Source organism: Triticum aestivum, chromosome 6B (assembly GCF_018294505.1).
Source record: "Triticum aestivum cultivar Chinese Spring chromosome 6B, IWGSC CS RefSeq v2.1, whole genome shotgun sequence".
Classification (NCBI taxonomy): domain Eukaryota; kingdom Viridiplantae; phylum Streptophyta; class Magnoliopsida; order Poales; family Poaceae; genus Triticum; species Triticum aestivum.
In genome coordinates, this window is record NC_057810.1 from 705,392,373 (window position 1) to 705,419,528 (window position 27,156).

The 27,156-nt window shown below is 43.6% G+C and overlaps 2 protein-coding genes across 3 annotated transcripts; one reads left to right on the forward strand and one right to left on the reverse strand.

The window, feature by feature from the left end:
* The first annotated feature begins 304 nt into the window (after window positions 1-304).
* LOC123139685 (CLIP-associated protein-like) lies at window positions 305-10,744 on the forward strand. The gene is made up of 18 exons (XM_044559420.1): window positions 305-592; window positions 997-1,162; window positions 1,833-1,994; window positions 2,101-2,198; window positions 2,463-2,537; window positions 2,631-2,699; window positions 2,771-2,856; window positions 2,931-3,048; window positions 6,789-6,887; window positions 6,969-7,287; window positions 7,387-8,936; window positions 9,100-9,147; window positions 9,257-9,358; window positions 9,480-9,554; window positions 9,645-9,713; window positions 9,838-9,906; window positions 10,241-10,342; window positions 10,604-10,744. The coding sequence occupies exons 1-18, from the start codon at window positions 305-307 to the stop codon at window positions 10,742-10,744; spliced, it is 3,636 nt and encodes a 1,211-aa protein (XP_044415355.1).
* Window positions 10,745-14,918: 4,174 nt separating this feature from the next.
* Window positions 14,919-19,076, reverse strand: LOC123139811 (disease resistance protein Pik-2). 2 transcript variants are annotated; one of them, XM_044559504.1, is made up of 3 exons: window positions 18,056-19,076; window positions 15,372-17,389; window positions 14,919-15,279 (listed from the first exon to the last, which is right to left on the reverse strand). In XM_044559504.1, the coding sequence occupies exons 1-3, from the start codon at window positions 18,871-18,873 to the stop codon at window positions 15,266-15,268; spliced, it is 2,850 nt and encodes a 949-aa protein (XP_044415439.1). In that variant the 5' UTR covers window positions 18,874-19,076; the 3' UTR covers window positions 14,919-15,265. The 2 variants fall into 2 exon arrangements, with proteins under 2 accessions (XP_044415439.1, XP_044415440.1); XM_044559505.1 differs by lacking the exon at window positions 14,919-15,279 and having other exon boundaries at window positions 15,590-15,895; window positions 15,984-17,389.
* Between the last annotated feature and the right edge of the window lie 8,080 nt (window positions 19,077-27,156).

Genomic DNA, 27,156 nt, shown 5'->3' on the forward strand with positions numbered 1-27,156 from the left:
AAAAAAACATTTTAGCTAGGTTTGGATAGAGATGGGTTTTTATTCGAAAAGCAGCGCAAAAGAATCACTAGGATTTAATTCTAGACATTGATCAACAGAATATGAATATTTTGAAGTGTCAACCTCCAACCCAACAGACGCAACCTGGTCAAAAAATCAGTTCTAGACCGCGAAACCCGCGCCCATAAAACCATCACTACTCCCATGCCAAAACCTCGTTCAGTTCCCTCTCTCGCCTCAGTCCGCTCCCACCATTTCCATCGCCTCGCACACCCAGCAACCACCAAACCCACGCGCCGGCGGGATGGCGTCCTCCGCTGCCGCCGCGGTGCGGCTGCGGGAGCTATCGCCCGGGCCTGGTGCGGAGATCTCAGCAACTGACGCCGCCGCCCTCGCCGAGTGCTGCGCGGGCCTCCTCGGCTGCGGAGACGCCGGGGCAGCGTGCTCGGCGCTCGACGCGCTGTGCGCCGCCGGAGGAGACGCGATGCGGCGCCACGCCGACGAGCTCACGCCGCTGGTCGTTGGGCGGCTCGGGGACGGCGACGCGGCCGTGCGGGAGGCCGCCAGGAGGTTCCTCGTGCTGCTCATGGAGGTATTGGCCTATCGTGGTTCTGATTTCGATTCATTCTCCTCCAGGGTTTAGCTCTCGTCGCCATGTTATTGCATGATTATTATCTGGGTATTTCGCGTCAGTACTAGTTGTGTTTCAGGCTTTCAGCTAATTTAAAAGAAGCACACATGGATGTGGGGGCATATGTAATTATTTAGTGTATATTTGACTAGCTCGAGTACTTAATTAACATGTATATCTCCAATCAAAGGTCTGGGCTAAATGCCTGCATAATTGAAAACTTGAAAGAATACTTATCCAATTTATCCCAATTTTATAAGAAGCTGTTTGTTCTACCTCCTAGACTAAATGCGGAGTCCGGAGCGATCACTTATTATAATAACTTCAAAACAAAAAGCTTGACTAGTTTGGTTGTGATTTTGCAGATGAAGGAGATGAATGCAAGATCAGAAAATATACAAACAGCTTCTAGTATACCAGATGTCCACCGCAGTAGTTGTACAACAACCGAAGCTGAATCTTCTGGTACCAATCAAGTAAAGAGAAGTTCGAAACAAAGGATCAGCACAAGAGATATGTCCCTTCTAGCAGGTATAGACTTTACTTCTCGTCAAGCACCCAATTAATTAGATCCAGAATTGTAGAGCGCGTATATAGTAGGATTACTCTGTTTTTATCAAACAAGAACCTTTCATACCAAACCCATTATAAAAAACTAAAACATGCTTGTTTTGTTAAACATTATACATTTATACTATGTAATTTACCATTTCCGTAATAATTTAACCTACATAATTCAATACCACTGAGGTAGATAACAAAAATGGTCATGACATCATATTTGAATCAGAGTCTGTTTCTGAAGAGATGCCTCAGTTTATAATGAAGTATGTTATGGAATAATCTACAATGAAGTTTAATGTTAAGGCCCGTTGACCATCTGTCTATTCATACCGGTTGACCATTGTATGATACTTACTGGCCTATACTCAAGATCAGTTTTCGCAGCAGGTCAACCTCATTACTATACTACTACAACAAATAATTAGCATCCAACTAACTGGCAGTACTCAGTAGCAAGCTTAGAGCAAGCAATGTTGGTATTGGAAATTTGAAGGCCAAGAATATGATGTTTGATGACTTATTGTTCGTTAATTATGAATGCCCTTCCACTTCTGATATCCTTTGTTTAAATACTTTTAATCTTACATTATCTTTTTCTGATTATTGGTATTTGATCTATCCGCCGTACATTATGCAGGGGAAGAAGATATTACAAGAAAATCAGCTGAACCTATAAAAGTATTCTCTGAAAAAGATCTGATAAAGGAAATGGGAAAAGTAATGTCTACTTTACAACCAGATAATGTGTGGTCAATCAGGATAACTGCAATGCAAAGAGTGGAAGGCATAGTTCTTGGAGGTGCTAATTCCATCTTGTTTGTGTTGGCTTCACTCTGCACATTAGACAATTAAGTTTGTCGAGAAAGTCAAATCTTCTGAGTGCATTTCTTCTTCTTCTATTACAGGCGCCGCAGATTATTCAGCCTTCCCCACGCTTCTAAAACAACTCGTGGCTCCTCTTATAACCCAGCTTCTGGATAGGAGATCTAGTGTTGTAAAGCAGGTTTGGCTATTTCTGTTTCACGTCCGTAGTAGTGAGACTTATTTCACTATTCTGTTGAAGTGAATGCTGCAAGTATGTACTGCAAATCAAACATAGTTGCCACAAAAGGAGCAGAGCAAACAGTAAAGTAGCGTGACCCAAAAGGATATATTATGTTTAATCATCTATGCGTCTATGGCCCTATGGAACTCATCACATTTTGTACCATTGGTTTGCACACCCACTGAAGCATGGCTTTCTACTTATTTTCTATGATATTTCTAGGCATGCCATTTGCTAATTTTCCTATCAAAGGAGCTACTGCGCGACTTCGAACCATGTGCTGAATTGCTTATTCCGGTATGTTGTTGATTTCCTTTATTTTGTGCATCCTATATCTATGACTATTTTGTTGTATATGAAGAGACCCTCTTTGCTGTCTGATATCTGCAGGCCCTTCTTAAGAATGTCGTAATCACCGTTCTTGTAATTGCCGAGTCTGCTGATAACTGTATAAAAGAGGTACATACACAAGTGTTTTTTTTCTGGACATTTGATTGTAACGTGTTTGATGTACAATGTTATCTCTACAGATGCTACGAAACTGCAAAGTAGCTCGCATTCTACCAAGAATTATTGAATTCGCAAAAAATGACAGAAGCGCAGTTCTTCGTGGCAGGTAACAGGAAGGCACCAAGATGGGTGATATGCATTGATCTTGGATGAATGCTTAAGAATGTCTTACTGCTGTAGGTGTTGTGAGTATGCAATACTGATGCTAGAGTATTGGGTTGATACTCCCGAACTACAGAGATCAGCTAATCTGTATGAAGAACTCATAAAGTGTTGCATAGCAGATGCTACTAGTGAGGTATTTACATGTCTACAACTCTCCATTCATTTTACATTTTTGAGGAGTGTGAAATGAATATTTAAATTCCTTTCTTATCTTTGCCTTTTTATTGATTCATCTCAATGTATCTAGGAAAAGTTTGACATTTGGCTACAAACAAATCTCTTGCCAATAATTTTTGGTTATCTAGTTGAATATTTTTTGTGTTAGTTACCCTTAGTATCGTCAATTCTGCCCTTAGTAACTTGATATTATATGTAGAAAACACGCACTTGCTGAAATGAATGAAAGGAAAAAGGAGAAAATTATAGATAACCCCCACATATTCCGTTTCGGCCACTTCACCCCCAAATTTCAAAAATCACGATCTAAAACCCTCAACTATTACTTCACCTAGTAAAAAAACTATCACTACGTGGGAGGTGGGCAGCCTAGTGGAGGTGTGATGCGCAGGGGTGTGGTGTTGGGCGGTGCTCCAAGCGAAAGCTTGTCGGGCTCTTGCCAGCCGTCGGCAATGGTGTCTATGGACGTCAGTTCACCTCCTTGGAGGCGTCGGTGTGGAGTCCAACCCCTGCACACCCCAGGATCCAGTTTCAATCAGGTTGGGCGTTGGCGTCGGCATCGTCGGTTCCCCTTTGGGGCATCATCTTGAAGACCTAGGGATTTCGTTTGCACTCTCTATGTGCTTGGCTCTCACAGCATTGCGGTCAACAGGTGCCAGACTAGCAATATGGTGGTGTGGCGTCATGCTTGGCAAAAATCATGATGGCTAGTGGTGTAGGGTCGCGACAGTGCTTCGGTTGTCGGTTCCTTTCCTGGTGCTTCAGTTGTCGGTTCTTTCCCGGCGCTACAGTTGTCGTTCTTTCCCGGCGTGCTCAACAGGTCCCTTCTAGGTCTCGCCATGTTGTCGCAGAGTTGGGGGAGGTGCCTACACAGTAACAATGACAGGCGACTGGTGGTCTTCATGGAGGTGTTGGTTTTCGCAACTCTGCCCGTTTCTCCTGTGTTTTGGTGATCTTCTTAGTCAGACCTTTCTGGGTGCCTGCACCGGTGGTCGACCGTCTGACAATGGGCCGACATAGGTTCCGGCGTTTGCGGCAATGAGGACTTTTTGGCGAAGTCAGGGTCGCTGACTCATGCAGGAGTGATAATGATGACACTTGGTGACGTCCTTAACCTTATGTTTCTTCTTCGTGTGGGTGGCTAGATTGGCCGATGTTGCCCTGTGTGAGCCGCCGTGACGGTTTTAGCCCATTTCCCATTAATTAACCAGGAAACCCTCTAGCCTGACTTAAAAAAGACCAGAAAAAACACCCTCCAAAGACCATGAAGCTGGTTTTGTAGATAGGGTTTCCCGCGTGCACACTGACCAGATTTGACTTACACAGCCATCCCATTCTAGGACCCACATGTTAACATAATACTCCCTCGACCATCTTTCCTCTCCCTGTGCTATGACACACTCTCCCGGCCAAGGCATGACCTCGCCGTCGAGCTGTGTCTGGGCGCACCTGCGCTGCAGTGTCTCATCGACCCCTCCCTCCACGATGAGGGTGGCGACGCGCTCGCGCCAGATCCGCTGGAGGTCGTGCAACGCCTCCATGAGTGATGCCCCCGTGGGCAGTGAGGACTCCATTGAGCTGTGCTCCAGCCAATTAAACAATCTCTAACAGCAATGTCTCTGGCCTCCGGTGTGGGCGGCGTGGCCTGGATGCCCGTGGTAACACGGAGGTGCGTGCACTAATCCCGGATGACAAGGACAGACGGCTCTAGGTGCGGAAGAGTATGTCCTCCATCTTGGCCGGTATCACGACGCCGATGTAGGCACCGAGCATGCATGCGTTGATGGGCGCGCTACAGGGTAGGTGGAGCTTGGGAAGGTGTCCCGCTCTGGATGGTCTCCACTATCAGCGCCGCGGTCGATGGCCTCGACCGTGGCTCCTTCTGTGGGCATGGTACACCCAGGGTCGGCCCATAGGCCAGGCAAAGAGGGCGACCGCTCCGGGCCCAAGAGGAGAAGGGCCCCAAATATGAAATATGGTACTATCCATATAGTATTATCTATCAAGTCATATTATCGGTTATGTTCAATAGATTATTCCAAACATGTAAAATAAAATTCAAATTTTACAGGAGCAAATCAACATCACATAACTAATAACCAATATGATAGGCAATAGTGAATGCGACAAGTGACAATTGGCTTAGTTAGCCTGCTAGCCTCTCTTTGATAGATAGATTATAAGTTTAATCTGTACAAAACCTTTCATTTTAGAAACTGGCATGAGCTCTATGTATACACTAGATGAAACTAGATGTCTAGATGCGCATACCAAGTCAATAAATTGTATGTAAGCATATCTGAATTGGTGATATGTTATGTTCGTCGGTGACTATTTTCAATATCATGCATATGTTAAATTTATTATTGTATCTAACTTGAAGCACATTTGCAAATAGGACAATTTTTAGGTTCTAGAAATATGCACACCTAATAATACACTAGAAATCTCTCACACGGTATTTAATGAAAAAAACCATACATGAACATATGTACACACATATAACTATATAGTTGTGCACTATGCAGAAAATTTCAATTGTCACAAAAATAATTCAAAGATAACTTATGTCACATCATTTAATTCTAATTTAGCACAAACAAAGTGACCAGTCATAAACATTACAACTCACAACAAAGAACACATGTTAACTATATATACCACCTAAATTATGTGATTAGATTTACCAACTAAAACTAAAATTATACTCCTTAATATTGTAGGAAGATAAAAATAAAAATAAGCAAGTATAAAAGTTTGGTATAAAACTATCAATGTTATTTTGCCCCAGGCCCCTACCGCACCTCCAGCAAGATCTCAGCATTGCTCCCATATGGCAACCACGACCTTCTTAGGGTGTGTTTGATTCTCTCATCAAGCTTACTTAGCCAGACATTAGAATCTGAGCGTAGCTCATGTGAGAAGGCCAGTCGTTTGGTTCTTTTGGTAAAGCTGGGTGGGAGTTGTGCCAACCGACAACCTTTCTTCGTGATCCATAATTTTCGTTCCTTGCCTCAGAAGGAGAGTCGATTCCACTCTCCTGGCCTAGCAATGGTTTCCTAGCCCCAACTGCCTCTTTGGCCTAGCGAAGCGAGAATTTTTTGGGTTACCAAATGCCCAGTCTTGTCTGACAAGCCTAGCGTGGCTTTTGACTAGTATCCAAACATGCCCTTATTGTCTTCAGCTGCTACGACCACCCAGTCTTGGGCCGCAACGCCGATCTCTTAATGGGCGCATGAGAAGTGTTCGGCATGATAACGAGCACATTGGAGACTTTTGTGTCTCGCTGCTTAGGCAAAACCGCCACGAGAAGACGCTCAACGGGACTAAGGGGGTGATTTATTTGGTTTGTGATAGTTGAGGGGGATTAAGATCCTATTTTTATTTGGGTTAAAAGTACTTTTTTTCAAGGATAAACTATGACCATAATGTATCTTGGCTACAAATATATTTGGCTACTCAACTCGATATTCTGAAACATGGTTCTGAATCTCTTTCAGAAAAGATGGTTCTACATTCATTAGTACATTTTCTTCTAACCTTTTTGTAATGGTTCCTATGTTTCGCTTAGGACTTCTATTTTATAACATGGCATTGTACTCTGAGCTACTTAAGTTCTTTTTCTGACTGCCCTATCCAAAACTATTCTGCATGGTTATTTGGTTCTAGGTTTTGAGCAACTTTCTTTATTTGAAGGTTCGATCGGGTGCTAGGGCATGCTACATGATATTCTCCAGAATTTGGCCTGAACGTTCTCATCAGCTCTTCTCATCATTTGAACCATCCAGGCAGAAAGTATAAATATATCCTCAAATTTTTCTTACATATTTGCCTATTTGGTCATACTGTTTGACTCTATCATATCAACTTTTGTAGATGATAATTGATAATGATGCCGAGACACATCAAAAGCAGTTGTCTCCAATAGAAGGAATTAAGCTCGGGCAACCTCAATCTGTTCCTTGCATTTCAACTGCAATGGACAAGGTTGTCATGGTCGATTCTCAGACATCACTTTCTTCTGGAGACCTACAATCAACATTGGTGAAAATATCTCTTCGGCATTCTGATACGACCCTTAAAATTCCAGCGGAAGATAGTAAAGATGATTTAGCTATTGGAAGTTCATTCGAGGATATGAGCCCAATAGAAAAAGAAAGAATTCCAGTTCGAGACACTGATGAACGCATTTCAGGTATCTGTCATGGAAAAATACCTTGCTATTTCTTCTTTTTTCTCGGTTTGGACCACTCTGCTTTATTGGCCAACTTGTTGAATTCATACCAAAAAGCAGGTATCAGTTCATCATCCCATGATTTGCCCTCTGCCACTCCATTTGAGCCAACTCCAGAAATTTTATTGTCAGAAGCAATTGTCATAGCAACTTTCGAAGACAAGGCCGAGTGCAGGCCGGAGGTTGAACATATAATTTCTTGTCAAGTTCAAGCACTAAGGGATCCTTCTGAGATGTTGATCCTCACTCCTGCTAGTTCAGAAGAGTCAGAAAACTTGCTAAACCAAAGGCCCACTACAAGCTCTAATGGAATATTAGGTGGAAGATCAAGGACCCAACAAGAAGAAAGACCATGTGTTAGAACTCCTCGTAAGAGTGTAGTTCCGAAGCAGTCACCGAATAACCACACTCCTAACTTCCGGCGACCTCTCCTGAGTAAGCTGATGACAAACTGGTTCTATGCTAGTACGAGAGGTGATTTAGATGGCAAACAACTCATCATAGGTGAAATGGCCAATAGCATGGATGTGCCCTCATCTCTCACAGGGGCACTTTCTTTAGGCCTCAATCCCAAGTCAGATTGGATGATGAGGGTATATGCATTTAATTTCTTGCGCCAACACTTGCAAGAGCGAGGACCAAAAGGCATTCAGGAGGTTGCACAAAATTTTGAGAAGGTTATGAGGCTTGTTAGTCAGTATTTGGATGATCCGCACCATAAAGTGGCGCATGCTGCTCTCTCATCACTTGCTGAGATCATGCCGGTTTTCAAGAAGCCTTTTGAACATTATCTGGACAAGATGTTGCCCCATGTTTTCTCTCGATTAAATGATCCAAATGAGTCAACCAAGCAACAATGCTTAACAATTCTGAAACTTGCAGGTGAAAGTTACTCCATTGATTCTCTCTTACCTTCTCTGCTTCGCTCTCTAGACGAGCAAAAATCCCCAAAGTCAAAGCTTGCAATTCTTGAGTTTGCAAATTCCTCTTTTGTGAAATGCACAGTTAGCTCTGACATCTATCCTGGTAGCAGTTTTCTTAAGCCGTGGCTTGGGAAGCTAACTCTTCTGTTCAAGGATAGAAACAAGAAGCTAAAAGAGGCTGCGGTGGTTGGTTTATCTTCAGTCTATTGTCATTATGATCCGGAAACCATGTTAAGCTTTATAGTTACCTTGTCCATGGAAGAACAGAAGCAACTTACGTGGGCAATTAAGCAGTTAATCCCTATGATAGGGACCGACCTGGAAGAGTTCTTGCAGCAAAGGAGACATAAGCAGAAAGTGCCATCTTTTGCTCGCTTTGCTGCTACAGATCCTCATCCCAGAAGTTATGTTGGAAGGCAGCATAAATCCCAGCAGCATGACGCATATCAGTCCAGTGATGTCAGAGGTGATCAAGTATTTAGCTCCGCATTCCACTATCTCCCGAGCACTCACTTGGAAGTCTATGGGCGTCGTACTGCGAAGGATGAATCTCAATTGGGTGGTGAATCTTATGGTCACAGAGCTGAAATGATGGGCAAAAAGTTTAGTCCTGCAAGGCGAAGCAAGGATATGATGATGAATGGTAGTCAGAGCCATGAGCCAAGCATTTCCCAGATGTATCATCAGGTTTGTAACTATTTGATTGACCTGTTTGTTTGCTGTTATTTCTGTATCATTATGTTTAAGCCTATTTCCATTTTGACTACAGTTATAGCGCATACATGTAGTGCCGTTAGAGGATTCTTTTAGGTAGTTACCTAACTAACAGATATGGTTTTCCGATAAACAGGGCACGAGGAGTGTTTGTGTGACAAATGGTCATTCAGCGCCAATCAAGGTTTGGCTGATCTATTTGTATCGCCGAATTTACTTTTTATCTTAATAAGGGGTATTCCACTCCTAGGTTTGTTGGTTCTGATGTCACCTCATACTTATTCCTTTCTCAGAATTTACATCATATGTCCTCTCTCCTTGAGATGCTTGATGACCCAGCTGAATCCACCAGGGAGCTTGCACTTTCTCTATTGGTTGGAATTCTTGAAAAACAAGTAAGAGTTTCTTTTTTGGGTGGGAACACAAGTATTTCTGATGAAACTACTTAATAGCAAGCATTTGTGCCATTGATGGGCCTTCCATGAAAATGACCTCTGCTATGGTCATATGTTCCAGGAAAGGGCCCTGGAGAATTGTTTCGAGACTCTTGTAGTTAAATTGCTGCATGCAACCAAAGATGCTGCCTTGAAGGTACTGCTGCATTGGGGGCATTCTTCTTTGGTTTGCATTGGCTCAACCGTAAAGTTACCTTCTCAAGCCTTTATGTCATTGTGATTGCAGGTAGTAAATCTGGCACATATCTGTCTGACAACCGTGGTTACTCAGTTTGATCCACTGCGATGCCTTCGGGTGAGGTTCTTTTTATATTATGTTTTCAGTTAGAACTGTAATTTGATAGATGCCTTGGAAAACATATTGTTCCTTTCCCTTTTCACAGTAGCTGGCATCTTATCTTTGTCATCTAAATACGCAGGCAATTGCTTCTCAGTTGGTCTCCCACGATGAGAAAATCCTTATTGTCAGCATCAACAGTCTGAGCAAGGTAAATCCCTCCAAGTCATACAGTTGATGTATGTAATATTGTGTGCGGTCACACGATTTGATCTCGGATTCTCGGTATTGGAATGAAAAAGAAAATTTGGATAGTACTTCAGAGTACATCTCCCGGCCTATGACTAGTAGGATGCACACAAGTATTGTTAGCATCAACAGTTCTACTGTTTTATGCCGTCAGATTACATTGCAGATAAGCTTGTGTTTGATTTTAGCCCATTTCATTAGCAGCATCACTATTTCTTTCCTTTTCACTTTGCTATTAGTCAAGCAAGTCATAGTAGTTTGCTTCCGTTTTCCTTACTGTCTCCGATTTTTTGCAGCTTGTGATGCGGCTGTCACACGACGACCTCATGACTCATCTGTCAACATTCCTACCCGCGGTCTTGGACGCCTTCGAAAACCACAGTCCATATGTTCGCAAGGTTCATCCATCACCACTTTCCCTTATTTTTAGATTGTGTTTAGGACCATCTTCTACTTTCTGGGAAACACTGCTCTTTCCTTTCATCTCCCAGAAATTCCTGAATTCGCAAAGTAAAATTTCATGGAACCCTCCAGAAGATTAAAACTTAACATGATAACCAATTTCATTTCGTCTTGCGACCGTGCGGGCCTTGCATCTGAACATTGTGCTAGAATTTAAACCTGTCTGAAACTTAACACTGCGCTGCATTGCATTGCAGGCTATTTTGTTGTGCCTGGTGGACACGTTCCTGAAGCTGGGGCCGGCGGTGGCGCCGCACCTGGAGCGGCTGGGCGGCCCGCAGCTGCTGCAGCTCGTCGTCTCCACGTCGGCGGGCAGACTGTCCAGGGCGGGCGTCTGATACTCTGACGATCGATGATGCCAGCGAGGACTGGTGCGTCGATGGTTCAGGCCGGACGGAAGGCAGCTCTAGCCATGACTCGTTTACGTGTACGTTTACGACCATGTGTCCATTGGAGCAGCTACGTCTCCTGTAATTCAGTCGATGAAGAGTTGAAGACCACAGTAATAAAGCTCTTGCTGAACGGTTTCGAAAGTAAAAAAGATCCCCTGTTTTTGGCCGCCATGGCAGCGGCAGAGCTCTGTTTCGTCCTTCATTCAGAACGAAAGGGAAGAGAGGTCACACGTTTTTTTTTTTTTGAGAGAGAGAGAGGTCACACGTGGGCCATAGGCATCCGATGGGATTGCTCGTGGCCCAATTAATTTCCCAGCAGCCCCCCAGTCCCCCAATTCACGCCCGTTTGTTGGTGAGACACAGCCGCAGCCGCCTTCGCTCTCGGTCCCGGCGACTCGGGGGCTCAGCGCTCCCGCCCAGCGGCGACGGCGGCACTGCAGGTGACACACCACCGACGGCCAGGCCGGAAGCGGCGACATAAAGGTGAGGATCATGGCTGCTCCTTTGGCTAATTTTCTTCAGTCTATGCACTTTTTAGCAAACCATCAATCGGATCTTCAGTTTTGGTTAGCTGTCGAGTGATCTATGCTCGGTGAATTATTTTTTCTTGGATGAATACCCATTGTGCAAATCCTTCGCCCACCACTGGTTCAGAGTATATGAGTGACAATAACGTTACTACAACTCTGAAACCTGACAGCATATATCTCTCAACCCAGCTGTTTCAGCTCAACTGAATGTACACATATCTCAACCCAGCAGTCCATCAAATTAAGTTACATACACAAGTACTCGAGTACATACGCAACAGAGAAACTTCACCTAGAGGCGAACTTAAGATCTTAGCAATAGTAATCAAGGCAACAACATCTGATAGCACAACAGTCCCTGAAAACAAAATAGTAACATATAGCAGAGCAAGTAACGACCACTTCTTGTGGGACACTTTTATTTGAGCTTCCACCCACAACTAATCAATCCAGCTTCATGGTTCAGGCATCACCACAACATTCCAATCAAACCGGCAGCACACCATCACACACTTGCATTCAACGGAAGATCCCCTGAATAGATGAAGGGAGAACATGTCACGTATGGGCATGAGAAATTGTTGATGAAATGTCATGATATACTGCGTCGTGGACACGTCGGCGAGCAGACTGTCCAAGGTGAACGCCTGATGGTTGAAGGCACGAGGGAAGGCGGCATCTGGTAGGCGTGTACGTGCAGCTACTACATCTCTTGTGATTCACTCAGTGTAAACATCAATAATATAATGCTGCCTCAACGGTTTCATGAAAAGAAATGCGTTCACCAGACAGTAAAAGGTCGCTCTGTTCATTCTCACCTGCTGGATCCCCTGTTTCTGGCTCCCATGGAAGCAGAGCAGCTCTGTTTCCTTCTTCATAGTTTTTTTAGGAAAGGGAGAACCCAGGAATTTCTGCTTCTCCTGTACAGCCCGTACTGTGTAGAAGCCCAATAACAGTCACTGGCATGATGACTCAGTCGTACATTTAACCGTTTCTGCCCCTCAAAGAAAAAAGCTACTGTTTCTCACAAAAGTTAACTTTCCTTTCTTTCTCTGTTTGAATCTCGCATCTCGAGATATGATCGACTGTAAACGGACGACCAAATGACTCATTTGTCGACATTTTTTCTTGGGCCCTTCGACACTTATGTTTGCGAGGTTTCATTCGTTCCACCTTACTTTGGTAGATTATGTTTAAGACTAACTAAGCATCTTCCAATTTCCTGTCAGCACCGCTCCTTCTCTTTGATCTCCCAAGAGTTTCTGAATCCCAAAAGCAATAGCTCATGGAACCACTAGCTACAAGTTTAAAATCTCACAAGATACCATCCCAGTTGGCCTTGCAACCGTCCAGGACTTGCAAGCATGAATGAACCATAGCATCCAAACATTTTGTGGTATTAGAATCTAAAAGTAGCCTGAAACTCCAAAATCTGGCCTGAACCTCACGTTTTCACTGCAAATTCACTAGCGGATGCATGTTGAAAGAAGCTTATGTAGAGGGTGATGTCGTGGTCCTAAGACTGACGAGTTCAGGCCCTTCGCGGAGGAAGTAATAACCCTACGTCTCGGTGCCCGGACACGGTCGACTGGATTATATGTGTATGGTGTTACAGGGGGTGCGAACCCTTGTCCCAGAGGAGGGGGTGGCTTATATAGAGTGCGCCAGGACCCCAGCCATCCTCCATTACAAGGGCGTAATGTACATAAAGTAGGGGCGTTACTGATAACGCCAGCCATAAGTGCTATTAATGACCTTAAAGACTACAGAGTGAATGTCTGACCATTGCAGTGTTGAGTGACTCCTGGCCTTCAGTAGGTCGAGTGATTCCTTATATGGTCGAGTGACAACAGGTAGGAGGGGTACCCGAGTGATATGATTGGTCGAGTGGATTGCACTCGACACCTTTGACTGGGGGTTCTTTGTTGCCTCTTGGACTTCTTATCTTCTACGGTAGTGACCTTGGGTAGGGCGTATAGGTCAGACCTATGACCCTACCCCGGGTCTGTATCCTCATCAGTAGCCCCCGAATGGATTAAGGTTCGAGTGGAAAGTAGGTTGAAGTTGAACTTGTTCCGAGCTTTGTGTCTCGCGAGTGTTTTACGCAGGACGGAAGGCTTATGTCGGTACTTCAGCTTCGATTCAGTCGCCTTGATCCAAAGAGTTGCCGACTGAACTTGTAGCATCATCCGCCGAGTGTTGTCTTGGGGTGCAGAATCTTTGGCGCGATTGATTGTAGTGTATCCCGGATTTCACGGGATTCAAAATTTCAGGGTAGCACACGGGACGGGGCGTGCCGAAGTAAGCGGGGCGGATAAACAATAGCGCCTCGATCTCCATGCCACCTTTTTCGCCACGTACGTCACGCGCGACTGTTGCGGGATTTGACAGGATCGCCCGGTCCCACGCGTCAGCCACTCGGAAGCGGCATCTGGTAGGCATGTACGTGCAGCTACTACATCTCTTGTGATTCACTCAGTGTAAACATCAATAATATAATGCTGCCTCAACGGTTTCATGAAAAGAAATGCGTTCACCAGACAGTAAAAGGTCGCTCTGTTTATTCTCACTTGCTGGATCCCCTGTTTCTGGCTCCCATGGAAGCAGAGCAACTCTGTTTCCTTCATAGTTTTTTTAGGAAAGGGAGAACCCAAGAATTTCTGCTCCCATGCCCAGAGTTCCTGAATCCAAAAGCAATAGCTCATGGAACCACCAGCTAAAAGCTTAAAATCTCACAAGATTTTCCTTCCAGTTCTGTCTTGCAACCGTCCAGGACTTGCAAGCATGAATGAACAATAGCATCCAAAGATTTTGTGGTAGGATTCTAAACTAGCCTGAAACTCCGAATCTGGCCTGAACCTCACGTTTTCACTGCAAGTTCAGTAGCGGGTGCATGTTAAAAAAAAGCTTCTGTAGAGGGTGAGGCCCCTGATGCGCTATGTTGGCTAAGATTTCACATGGAAATACCCCACGGTGGTTGTTGGCCAGCAGTCCAACGGTGGATACTTGTTGCCCTACAGGACAGCAGCCGGTGCCGGCGGCGACACTACTAAGGCCAGTGGGATTGAGTGGCGTGGGCGCCGTCGAAGAAGGAGCGACATCGTAGCGGCTAGTGCAAAGTCTTCGCCTGTTCCTGCTGGAGAAGGTGAGCAACCTTACTGAGTACTTAGCACACAATCGATTCAGGTAGTGTAGTTACCGACTTACAGTACTACTACTTGTTGCCTGTAGCAAGTTGTACATATGAAGAAGTGATGTACGACATTGCTGGCCTCAACTTCTGTGGTAGCCGAAGCATCAAGCAACAACTGTCCTCTGTTTTATTGACTTAATTACAAGATATGTTCAGCAGATTACTGGAGCTCACTATCCAAAATTTCGGTGAATTTCATTTGAATTTGGTGGGTCTGAAATTAACCAAATATTTCCCAAGATGTCTGAAATTTCGCGGGTCACGGAAACTTTCCCATCACAAATTTTTCTTCCCTGGTTCAGAGTATAGCAGTCCACTGACAGTAGAGTTCAGAGTGTAGAAGTGACAAAATGTTACAAGTCTGAAACCTGACTGCATATATCTCTCAACCCAGCTGTTTCGACTTAACTGAATGCATAATCCATCAAATTAAGTTACACACAACACAAGTGCCTGAGTACATAACAATGGAGAAACTTCACCTAGAGGTGAACTTAGTTCTTAACGGTAGTAATTGGTGCAGCAAATTCAAGTTCAAAACAAATAAATAGATGCAGCAAGATAGTACAAGATTCCCTGAAAACCTAATAGTAGCATGTAGCAGAGCAACTAACACCAGTCGTCCTGGGACACCTTTGTTTGAGCTTCCACACAAATTGTTGGCCGTCTGAAAGGCAAAATGAATGACAGCTTCAGGGTTCAGGGCCCAATCAAGCCAGCAGCACGCCATCACGTGCTTGCATTTCATAGAAGACCCCCTGAATAGATGAAGGGAAAACATGTGGCATCAGAGCGTGAGAAAGGTTGCCTACTGAAAGTGTTGTACGAAATTGTTGATTATGATTAATACCTCTTCCATTGGTAGCTCTCTTCCTCCGTGTAGTTCCCTCACTCCTGATAGTTAATCTGGGATGGTTGGGGTGGCTCTTTGCCTCTTTCTGTATAGCGACAATTGCTGCAGAGGTGCTTTTGAACAATATGCCATTGTAGATAGTAACTTCGACAGCTCTCAGACAGGGGAGGTGGCCAAGACCCAAGTAGAACCCATACGCTTCTGCAAGTGAAACAAACAACGGCAGCCTAAGCTTGTCCAGCTTTGGCAGTGCCCCTTCTTCAAACGTCAAGTAAATTGCACTTGCACACGAGGCAGAACGAATAATGAAAAATTCCCTCAGACACTGGAATGCAACGCCTTGTATGGTAAGCCTTTCTTTTTGGACAGTCTTGAATGTTATACTCAGGCAAAGTAAACTAGGCATCTCTCCAAGTATCCGCAGATCCTCATCTGTTGCTTCAACCAAATTTATATCCAGGTGTGCAAGACTGGTGAGTGCTCGTACAATCCACTTTGGCATCTTTGGTAAATAGTAGTTACTGCACATCGAAAATATTTGGAGGTTATCCGGCAGAGGGGACCAGGAATTTAAGAACTGAAGGGGCGTTGAATCACAAGAGATTATACATAAAGACTGAAGTTTGCAGGTGCCAAGCTTGCATAGTGAGGAGAGTAACATCTCTTCGTGCCTCTTATATTCTTGAGATCCTCCCCCTTCCAACTGTAGATAGAGTTCTTTCAACCCGGTCAGGCTCCCTAGCTCCTCGACTGCACATAATGAACTCTTGAAAATATTAATGCCCGAGATAACCTGTAAATTCCTCATATCTCCAATCCCATATGGTATCTTTGTTTCACCGTAAGGATCACCAGAAGGGCAATATCTTGCAATGAGTAAATATTGTAGCTTAACAAGCTGAATAATTCCAGTGGGCAATTCTTCTATATGTGTATTTCTAAGATCTAGCGTCTCTAGATCATATAGCCTCACAATTCCTGATGGTAGCTTTGACATGTCAGTACCCCTAAAGCTAAGGTACTTCAGCTGGAATAGTTTATCTATGCCATTCATATCATACTCATGCAGATTCTGACAATCTTGAAATTCTAGGACACGCAAAGCTTCAAAATGAACAAGCCTAGGCAAGTGTTTTATGCAAGGTAATGATATCACTGTCACAGATCGTACATGACTTAGATCTTCATTTGCCAATATTGATGCAAGCTCTTGGTCAATATGCTGGACAGATAGTCGCCGAATAAGACCATGACGATTTGCCAAATAAGTTTGGTCATGGCCTGCCAAAGAGATGAAATTATCTTCAACCGATTTTGAAATAATGAGCTCGAGCATCATGTCATGGACTTTGCAAGCACGAGCCTTTCCATCATAGCCAACTTCCAGCGGTTGAACCATACTTTTGTTTATTAGCTCATAGAAATGGTTCTCGGCGACCACTTGTTTTGTATGTCCACGTTCTTCAGAGATAAAGCCTTCGGCTATCCATCGCCTCACTAAAATATCTCTCTCAATCACATAGTCCTCGGGATATGTACATAAATATAACAAGCAGGTCTTTAGATGCGGTGGAAGGTCATTGTAGCTAAGGGATAATATGCTATTCATTCCTTCTAAGCTTTGGTTTTTGTCCAATGCAGAACCAATAGACCTTCTCACCCTCTCCCACTCATCTTTGATCACCGGTCTGTTTGCCAATAAACTTGATATGCTGATAATTGCCAATGGGAGGCCTCCACATTTCTTCAATATATTATTTGAAATTTGTTTTAGCACATCAGGGCAACAGTCTTCGGAACCAAATATTCTTTTGAAAAACAATCTTTTGGAGTTGAGATCACTCAGGGCTTCCATTTCATACATGCGACCATTACCACCTTGACAACAAGATCTTGCTACATCAACATTGCGTGTAGTAGCAATAATTCTGCTACAAAAATCATTCTCTGGGAAAGCATACTTAATAGCGTCCCATGCTGATATGGACCATATATCATCAATAACGATGAGATACCTAATGAATATAAGTACATATTGTTAACCACTATGAAAAAGATCTCAAATATAGAACATAAAGATACCAATATCATGTATAAGGAATTCAAGCATAATACACACAGAAAAAGCACTACAAACTCCAAGGGGATGGTAATAACAAAAATCAGCAATAAAAATAAACCAAGATACTCTGAGCATCATGTAAGCTGCAAGCACTCAACAAGTTATCTAAGGTCCACAATGTGCTTATTACATATGTTGCCTTGTGTACTTTGCTTAGTTAACCGAGACTTCAGACATAGATGCAACACCAAACTAACCAACTTATGTTCAAAAAAATTCTCACTTTAACAATGTTTTCCCATGTTCATACACACATCATTTCAAATACTAGTTTGAGTATTTTTGTCCATAACACTTGTTTGAATATCTAATGTGTGTGGTGCCATACTTAGAAGTAAATTTTTATATCGTATACTCATGTGTCAACAACCTGCATATATGTTATTCATGCTTTAAAGGTTGAGTATTTTCTTTTTGAATCGTTTGAGTACATCACTAATCTTGAACCTCTATACATATTTGTTTACAATTTGATTTTATTTCAGTGCAGTATCGTTAGGCTTGTATTAATAAGAAACTAAAAAAGATGTGGTGGGGAAGGGGGGGGGGGTGAAATTACCTCTTATCTTTTAAGAGCGCTTTTAGCTTCGCAATACGTTTCACATCATCCCAGGTGTCGATACCTTCTCTAAAATCTTTCTTGCAAGGCATCTGGGAGATCAAATCCTTCATAATTTTCTTTACATTAGGCCTTTGTGAGACAGAGACAAAAGCCCAACAATGGAAATGTCCTTGGATCTTGCGGTAGACCTCCCTCGCCAGTGTCGTTTTCCCCAAACCACCAAAGCCAACAACGGACAACACCTTGCGCTGCTTGGCCGAGTTACTTTCATCTTCCAGCATCCAATTGATAAGATCATCTCTGGGACCATCAATGCCCACAAGGTGTGCTTCATCAACAAAAATAGCAGACAAGCGGGGATCCACAGTTGAATGTTCACAGGGAATATCATCCAGCTTGTAACTAGTCTTCAACTCTTTTACCTCCTTGAGACGAATCTTCAGATCGTCGATTTGGCTGGCAAGTCCACGACGAGAGCCTATCGTCTTGAGACGACGAGCAGTCTTACGAAAAAACTCCTTGAAACCACCCTGGTGGTGGCCGCTAGTACCGAGTTGGTGGATGAACTTGTCGATGACATCCTCGATGTCATAGGCCAGCTCCCTCAACAACGATATCCACGCCTTCACCTGGACATCAGGATCTTGTAGTGTCGTGTACTTGTGGACGGCAGCATGCACGCCGCTCAGCTCAGATTTGAGCGAGCGGATCTCACGCCGGACGCCTTTGAGGCGGGCACACTCACCGGCGAGCAAACTGGTGAGCTTCCCCAGCAGGGGACCCAAGACGCCATGTGAAGCACTCACAGCATCCATTGATCTCTCTATTCCTCTCTCGCACCCATTTCTTAGGTTGTGCTTGGTGTGTGTTCAAAGTGGAGACTAGTGCAGGAAGAGGACCGACTAATGGAGTATATATTACTGCAAGTGCCTCTTGAAAAAAATGAAGGGTACATCTAAAAAAAGATTCTCTTGCACATTAAAAAAATCAAGGGTACATCTCATATGCAACTGACTCTTAAAAAAATCAAGCAGAGAAAGGCAAGTGGAGTAAGCGAGTTGTCCTACTGCCAGATTATTTATCATTGCAGGCCAAAAAAGAAGAGCTGAAAGCATTGAACAGAGGGAGCATCCAACGCTTGAACGTCGTGGGAGACTGGTTGTGGACGGACTGGGATCAGGTGAGTTGCCCACTGGCAGTCACGTCGTAGCATACGGCCATCAATTCAGCGTCCATTCAACATTCAATGGAGGGGATTATGAGAAACAACCCAGCACTTAGCAGTTTTTATATAGGACGCCCACACTTGTAGTTTTACGTGTACATGCAACAAGCTATGCACTAAGCTATATGTCCTGTAGTGAATTTCTCTAATTGAATTGATCAGCAAGACAACAACTTTTCCTCTTTTCCCCCATCTTTACTAGGCAAAGACTTTGGGAAAGCGTGTGGCGTCTTTTTTGTTTGGCTAGAAGGCAAGCTAGGGTTTCTTGGCCTCCCGCCGGCGTCACTTCCGGTCCGCCTCGTCTCCGGTGGTCGTAGGGTCATGGAAGCGTTGTGGATCCCGGTCCTTGCCGGTGGGAGAGCTCCATCTTCATATTTTTCTCTGAGTTTTGTTAGGATTTGTGTTCTGCTCAGGAAGGCGAGATGATGGCGACTCCCTCAAGATGAAATAAAGGTCTCACCACTTAGTCCCCCTTCCGGTGGTGCGTCTAGCATCATTGGTAGGCGTGTGGAGGTGTGTCTCCGGCGGATCTGTCTTTGATGGATTTGCTCGGATCTGGTCGTCGTCTGTGTATGTTCATGTGTTTTGAGGTTGGATCTTTCTGATCTACACTACTATTCATCGGCGGTAGTTGCTGTTCTGGTGCGTTGGCCCTATGGGGCCTTAGCACGACGACTTCCCGACTGTCTACTACTCCCTCCATTCCCTTATACAAGGCCACTATCAAAAATACATTTTGCATCAATACAAGGCCACCAACAGTAATCGAGGCAAAATTAATGATGTTTCCTCATACTAGCAACTTTTTAATACTTACATGCATGTAGTCATAATGACACTTAGGCACTTCCTTCCCATTCATTCGTTGCATGCTTGTGGTGTATTAATGATCCCAGTTAATAAAATGAAAAGTTGACTTGCAAAGGAGTCATTAAATTTTATCTTGATACCTGTAATATGAGTTTGTGGCCTTGTATAAGCGAATGGAGGGAGTATTACAAGTTTTGCCCGACTCCGGCGAGGGAGGGGCGATGACATCGGCGTGCCTTAGGCTCGCTCAGTGCTTGTAGTCGTCGCTGGGTGGTTTACGGATCTGGATATAATTTTTATTATTTTTAGTGTTTGTTGTACTAAATTGTTGAAGATGAATAGATCAGAAGTTTTTTCTGGAAAAAAAATAAAAAGGCAAGCCAGCCATGTGGTTTAGTTTTGGTAATTTTTTCTAACACATGGGGTGAGCTGTTGCTTCTTTCTTCGTGGAGGTTAGCTAGTGATGTGTGGCCGAGCTCATATAGGATTGGACGCAATTGCTGTGTAATTGCATGTATCAAGAGATTATGGTGGTCTAATGGGTAGAGTTAGTTATACTCCTTTCTTGTGAATTTATTATGCATATCTTAAAAATCACTACTATAACAGGTTTGGAGATTCTCGAAAGAATGCATGGGTTCCTCCTGTTCAGATTCAACATAAGTCCTTCAAATCATGTCGACAAGGACGAGTCAAAAATTCTCAGTGTTGAGAGAAAATGATCCCAATCATGTGTTGGACGATGTAATAATGCAACTTGCGTGGTTTGGATACTCCTCTCCTTCACTCGTATTCCATACTGGAAATCAAAATCAGACTGAAAATTGATGTGATTGTAATTAAAATTTGCCTATTTCCAAAGAAAAAGATCTTACAAAACTGAAAGATTGAGATTTTTAGATGCACTCACATACGAATATAAAAAAAAGCCAATGTGAATGGACCCGTTCTGACGTGAAGGCCTTGTGCGCTTCATACTCGAACGATTACAAAAGAGAAAAGTATGTTTTTGGTCCCTCAAGTTTCCAAAAAGTATAGACTTGGTCCCTCAAGATTTTTTGGTATACATTTGGTCCCTCAAGTCTCAAAACCGAACAAGTTTGGTTCTAAACCAGATTTGACCCCGTTGACCGGGTTTGACCGCCACAAAACCGCCTAATGAACAGTAAATTCGAGTTTTATTAGAAAAATCTTCAAAAAAATCTGAAATTTTTTGGGATCCAATATGCTTACATGCGTAAAGTGCGACCAAATTTTCGTGGTGTTTCGGCACTCGAGGAGCTTGTGAAAAAAAGAACAAAAATATCTGTCCGATGAATAGAAAATTTGAAAATAAAATAAAAAAATTCAAAAAAATCAGAAAATTTTTGGGGTCCAATATGGTTACATGCGCAAGGTGCGACCAACATTTTGTCATGAAATGACGTAGGACGGGCTGTAGCAAAAAAAAACAAATTTTTGCTATTTTTTGTGAGCGAAAATTTGTTTTTTTTGCCACGAGCTCCTTGAGTCTCGAAACACCACCAAATTTTGGTTGAACCTTGAGCATGCAATCATATTAGACCCCAGTAAATTTCAGATTTTTCTGAATTTTTTTGATTTAGTTTTCGAATTTACTGTTCATTGGACGTAGATATTTTTCTTTTTTTGCCACGAGCTCCTCGAGTGTCGAAAGACCATGAAAATTTGGTCGCACCTTGCGCATGTAAGCATATTCGACCCCAAAAAATTTCAGATTTTTTTGAAGATATTTTTTAAAAAAACTCGAATTTACTGTTCATCGGGCTGTTTTGTGGTGGTTAAACCCGGTCAACGGGGTCAAATCTGGTTTAGGACCAAACTTGTCCGATTTTGAGACTTGAGGGACCAAATGTATATCAAAAAATCTTGAGGGACTAAGTCTGTACTTTTTAGGAACTTGAAGGACAAAAACATACTTTTTTCATTACAAAATGAACCAACATAAACTAGTGCGTTCACCTCGCTACCGTTCAAACGTCCACATCCATCCCCGTCGGACCGAGTAGGTATGTGTGTCAGCGTGTATACCGTGTCGAAGGGTCGACAGAGAGTAAGACAACTGACCGGATACTACTTCAATTGATCAGCAACCTTTTCCTCTGTTTTTATCCCTGTGTTTCTGGGCAAATACTGGAGCCGTTGAGCGGTCCATTTTCAGGACAAGACTTGGCAGCGTCTTCTTTCTTTCTTCTTTCTTTTTTGCCCCAAAAAAGGCACAAGATTGGTTCAGCGCTGTGGTTTTTGTGTTTTCTACGGAGCCGGGTGAGCTGTTGATTCTATCATGTTGAACAGATTTTTACCTAGTTGTCTCGCTCTAGCAGAGGAGATGATTTCGGGGCTGTTTGGATTGTGACTATATTTGCTATATATTGTCATATTATTTTTTGCCACACTTATCACACTTGCCTAACTTGAGTTGCTTAAATTGTTAGCCACACTTTGGCTTGCCTAAGGAAATCTTGCCACACTTTTTGTGTATATAACATGTGGGATTCACTTCTCATAAAAAAATTCTTGCCTTATGTGTGGCTAGAACCAAACACCCACCTAACTTGATTAAATTTGTCTAAGATGAGATGTGGTAAAGTGTGGCAAGATATGGCTAGAAACCAAACAACCCTGAATTCTGTACTAGCCTGGGGCTTGCTTGGTATCCCTTCTTCTAGGACAAAATCAGGCTTCTCTTGCTTGTCACGAGTGCAGGACCTGGCTGCGTCCCGCGACGGACGCTCAACGGCCATGGCATCACCGTTCGGCTCACTGCCTTTTTGATAAGACGATGCCAAATGTAGTGCAGAGATCAATTTCACTAGGCAGGCAACGATAGAGGAAGGAAACGGAGCAACTGCCGGCTGTTGCGAGGTTTCTCATGTTACCAGTCAGTTCCATCAGGCAACGTCAGGACTGCCAAGTGGTTGCCGAGTAGATGTAGTGGTGGTTGTTCGCCACTAGTTCAATGGTGGATACATACTTCCTGCTGTATCATTTTTCCTACTGTACGACCAGCTTACATCACTTGAAAGCGAAAGCAGGTAGGAGCAGCAGTCTTTTTTTTTTTTTGAGAATTCTCGCCTGCTTTATTCATTCAAAACAATTGCCATAGGTACAAGGTTTGAGTCATGGGGGTTGCCCAACCAAACATGTCTACCTATGTCTAAATTACACGCAACAAAGAGCAAGAAATAAAACTATTACAGTGATTTGTTATTTCATGCACCAACGCAGCATTGGGTCATCCTGTCCCTCTGTTGATGTCATTCACAGCTTCTTGACAGTCCAAGGCCACACACACCTTCTGCTCTGCAAGGTCGTCAGCCAGTGCCAGGGCTTCGCGGCAAGCGTAAGTCTCCAAAGTTAAAGGATCAGTAATCCCATGAAAAAACACCGCCGATGAACCCAGATAATGTCCATCTTGGTCTCGGCATAATGCTGCGACTGCTCCTCCTCGCCGGGATCTCGCTACTAGTAGGAGCAGCAGCAGTCAGTTCTTCCTTTGCCGTTTCGAAATTTCCATGGGCCCGGGATTTTCATTCTACCAGTCAATTTTTTGGATGCGGCCATTGAGAGTTGAGCCCAGCCCAGAAACATGCTAGTACAAGCCCAGCCCATTCACGGACGTGACTCCCATTCATGCGAAATCACTAATTGAGTAGTACTCCTTTCAAAGATCACTTCACACTTCTTAGTTTGTGACAAGTGGTGCACTGCATGTGCGCCACTTGTAGCAACCAGAGAGTTTTTTTTTTTAAATTCGTAGATTCGTTTTTTCAAAATGTTTTATCTCTTAAACCGTGCATCCAAATCTCGAACCATTTTCACCATTGGATTTCTCATGTCGAGATCTTCAAAACCAGATTCCTTGTTCACAGGTTTTGACTATTTTTTTCACAAAACAAACCAAACGAAAAAACCAAACCGGAAGCAAATCCCTGCCTCTCGCGGAAACAAAGAGGTCTCTAACGAAAGAAGAAAAAATAAAACACGTTTTTTTCTCCCATTTCCGAGAGGCACGGCCGTGCCTCTTTGAAAGATCGTGGATGTCGCCTAGAGGGGGGGGGGGTGAATAGGCGTTTTAAAATAATTACGGTATAGGCTTGAACAAATGCGGAATAAACCTATCGGTTAATTTGTCAAGCACAAAACCTACAACAACTAGGCTCACCTATATGCACCAACAACTTATGCTAAGCAAGATAAGCAACTATGAGATAGCAAGATATATGACAAAGAACAATATGGCTATCACAAAGTAAAGTGCATAAGTAAAGGAGCTCGGGTAAGAGATAACCGAGGCACGCGGAGACGACGATGTATCCCGAAGTTCACACCCTTGCGGATGCTAATCTCCGTTTGGAGTGGTGTGGAGGCACAATGCTCCCCAAGAAGCCACTAGGGCCACCGTAATCTCCTCACGCCCTCGCACAATGCAAGATGCCGTGATTCCACTAAGGGACCCTTGAGGGCGGTCACCGAACCCGTACAAATGGCGACCCTTGGGGCGGTCACCGAACCCGTACACTTTGGCAACCCTTGGGGCGGTCACCGGTACCCGTCAAATTGCTCGGGGCGATCTCCACAACCTAATTGGAGACCCCGACGCTTGCCCGGAGCTTTACACCACAATGATTGAGCTCCGAACACCACCAACCGTCTAGGGCGCCCAAGCACCCAAGAGGAACAAGCTCAAGGGCACCAAGCACCCAAGAGTAATAAGCTTCTCAACTTGTAACTTCCACGTATCACGTGGAGAACTCAAACTGATGCACCAAATGCAATGGCAAGGGCACACGGAGTGCCCAAGTCCTTCTCTCTCAAATCCCACCGAAGCAACTAATGCTAGGGAGGAAAATGAGAGGAAGAACAAGAAGGAGAACACCAAGAACTCCAAGATCAAGATCCAAGGGGTTCCCCTCACATAGAGGAGAAAGTGATTGGTGGAAATGTGGATCTAGATCTCCTCTCTCTTTTCCCTCAAAAACTAGCAAGAATCCATGGAGGGATTGAGAGTTAGCAAGCTCGAAGAAGGTCAACAATGGGAAAGAACACGAGCTCAAAGGATTAGGTTTATTGGGGAAGAAGACCCCCTTTTATAGGACCTCCCAAATCCAACCGTTATGTGCTCATGTCGTGCACAAGCGGTACTACCGCTTGGAGGAGCGGTACTACCGCTTAGCACGGTCAAAACAGCCCAAATGAGAGAGAAAACACGAGATTTTGGTCCGGGGCGGTACTACCGCTTAGGAGCCACGGTAGTACTGCTCTGGAGCGGTAGTAAAAAATTACATCCGCTCTAGTCGCGGTAGTACCGCTGCAGCCTTTACCAAAACAGCCACAACTTTTGCAAACGGACTCCGAATTCAACGAAACCAAGTTTGTTGGAAAGCTAACGACATGGGCTAACACAATATTGATAGAAATATCAAGAATAAGCAAATGAGAAAAGTCCCATAAGAAAATGGTGAGAACCCTTCATCGGATAAGACCGGTAAAACCTCCAACACCGAAAACATCATAGAAGACGCATGCGAACTCCGTTTTCGATGAACTCAAGCTTGTCATCAAGATGACCATAAGCTCTAAGACTCACAAAGATAACCAAACAAGAACCAAGAAACATGATGCAAGGATGCAATGGTTTGAGCTCTCTACTAACGATACGATCAAGCTACCAACTTGAGAGCCCCCCTTGATAGTACGGCAAACGATCCTATAACTCGGTCTCCCAACTACCACCACAAGACCGGTAAAATAGAAAACCTATCAAGGGAAAACCTTTGCCTTGCACATGGTCCACTTGAGCTAGATGAAGACGATCTTGACTCCCTCAAGTTGGACCACCTTTCTTGATTGCGTTGGCTCGATGAAGACTAGATGATTGCTCCCCCATAGTTCACTATGGGTGAGCCACTCTTCGGCACATCTTCACAAGTCCATTGACACCACAATGGATGGCAAGATTCAAGCACTTGATCTCTTCGTGATGCTCCACTTGAACTTGCACACGGCAATCTTGATGACGATCACCACTTGATGTCATCCTTTCCATGGGTTGTATGATATCTTCCTCTTGACGCAAGCCCATGGATACGTACCTAACCCCACATACAACTCTCACATAGACCATGGGTTAGTACATAAAGTGTAATGGACAATGCTTACCATACCATGGGATCACTTGATCCCTCTCGGTACATCTTCTACGCTTTGTGAGTTGATCAACTTGATTCACTCTTGACTTAGTCTTGATCAACCTTGAATCTTTGCAACTCTCTTCATTTGGATGATGTCTTGAAGGTAAACATGAATGATCACACAACCTTCTTCTTCAAGACATGCTTGCAATAAGCTCAACACTCGCATGACCAATCTTTGGATAATTCCTTAATAGCACCTTGGTCAACTCAAAAACTCCTTGAAACCAACACATGGACTTCAAGAAAAGCCTATGGACAAATCCTTCAAATACAACTCAAGACAACCATTAGTCCATAGAGATTGTCATCAATTACCAAAACCAAACATGGGGGCACCGCATGTTCTTTCAATCTCCCCCATTTTGGTAATTGATGACAATCACTTTCAAGAGAGTTTATATAAGGAATTATGCATCACCATGCAATGCAACAACTAATAGTGCATGCGAATGAGATGCAAATGCTAAGGAACAAAAACAAAGCAAGAAGAGATAACTCTCTAAACTTCTCCACAAAACTCTCTGAAACTTCTCCCCCATTGGCATCGATTGCCAAAATGGGCGAAAATCTAAGAAGGCCAATATAAATTGTGGTCCTCCATAAATTGTGTATTTCTCAACAAGAGAGTGGAATGCAATACACATACCCAACTGCCAATACTTGGAGGAAGACAAACTATATTGATGCCCAAAGATTGCAACAAAAAGATATGCCACAAAGACATAACAAAGAGAGACACAAGCAATCAGAAGATACCAATTGAAGCAAGCAATCAACGGATATCAATTGAACCAACTAGACCAATGATCCTACATGCCACAAGAATAAAGATATTATGAAAAGCGCAA

Excerpts from the sequence above, each read along its gene's own strand:
- LOC123139685 (XM_044559420.1), top strand. The coding sequence starts at position 305 with ATGGCGTCCTCCGCTGCCGCCGCGGTGCGGCTGCGGGAGCTATCGCCC. Across the intron at positions 593-996 it reads TCCTCGTGCTGCTCATGGAG|ATGAAGGAGATGAATGCAAG; the intron begins GTATTGGCCTAT and ends GTGATTTTGCAG. Across the intron at positions 2,857-2,930 it reads AGCGCAGTTCTTCGTGGCAG|GTGTTGTGAGTATGCAATAC; the intron begins GTAACAGGAAGG and ends TTACTGCTGTAG.
- LOC123139811 (XM_044559504.1), bottom strand. The coding sequence starts at position 18,873 with ATGGATGCTGTGAGTGCTTCACATGGCGTCTTGGGTCCCCTGCTGGGG. Across the intron at positions 17,390-18,055 it reads GCGCTCTTAAAAGATAAGAG|GTATCTCATCGTTATTGATG; the intron begins GTAATTTCACCC and ends TATATTCATTAG.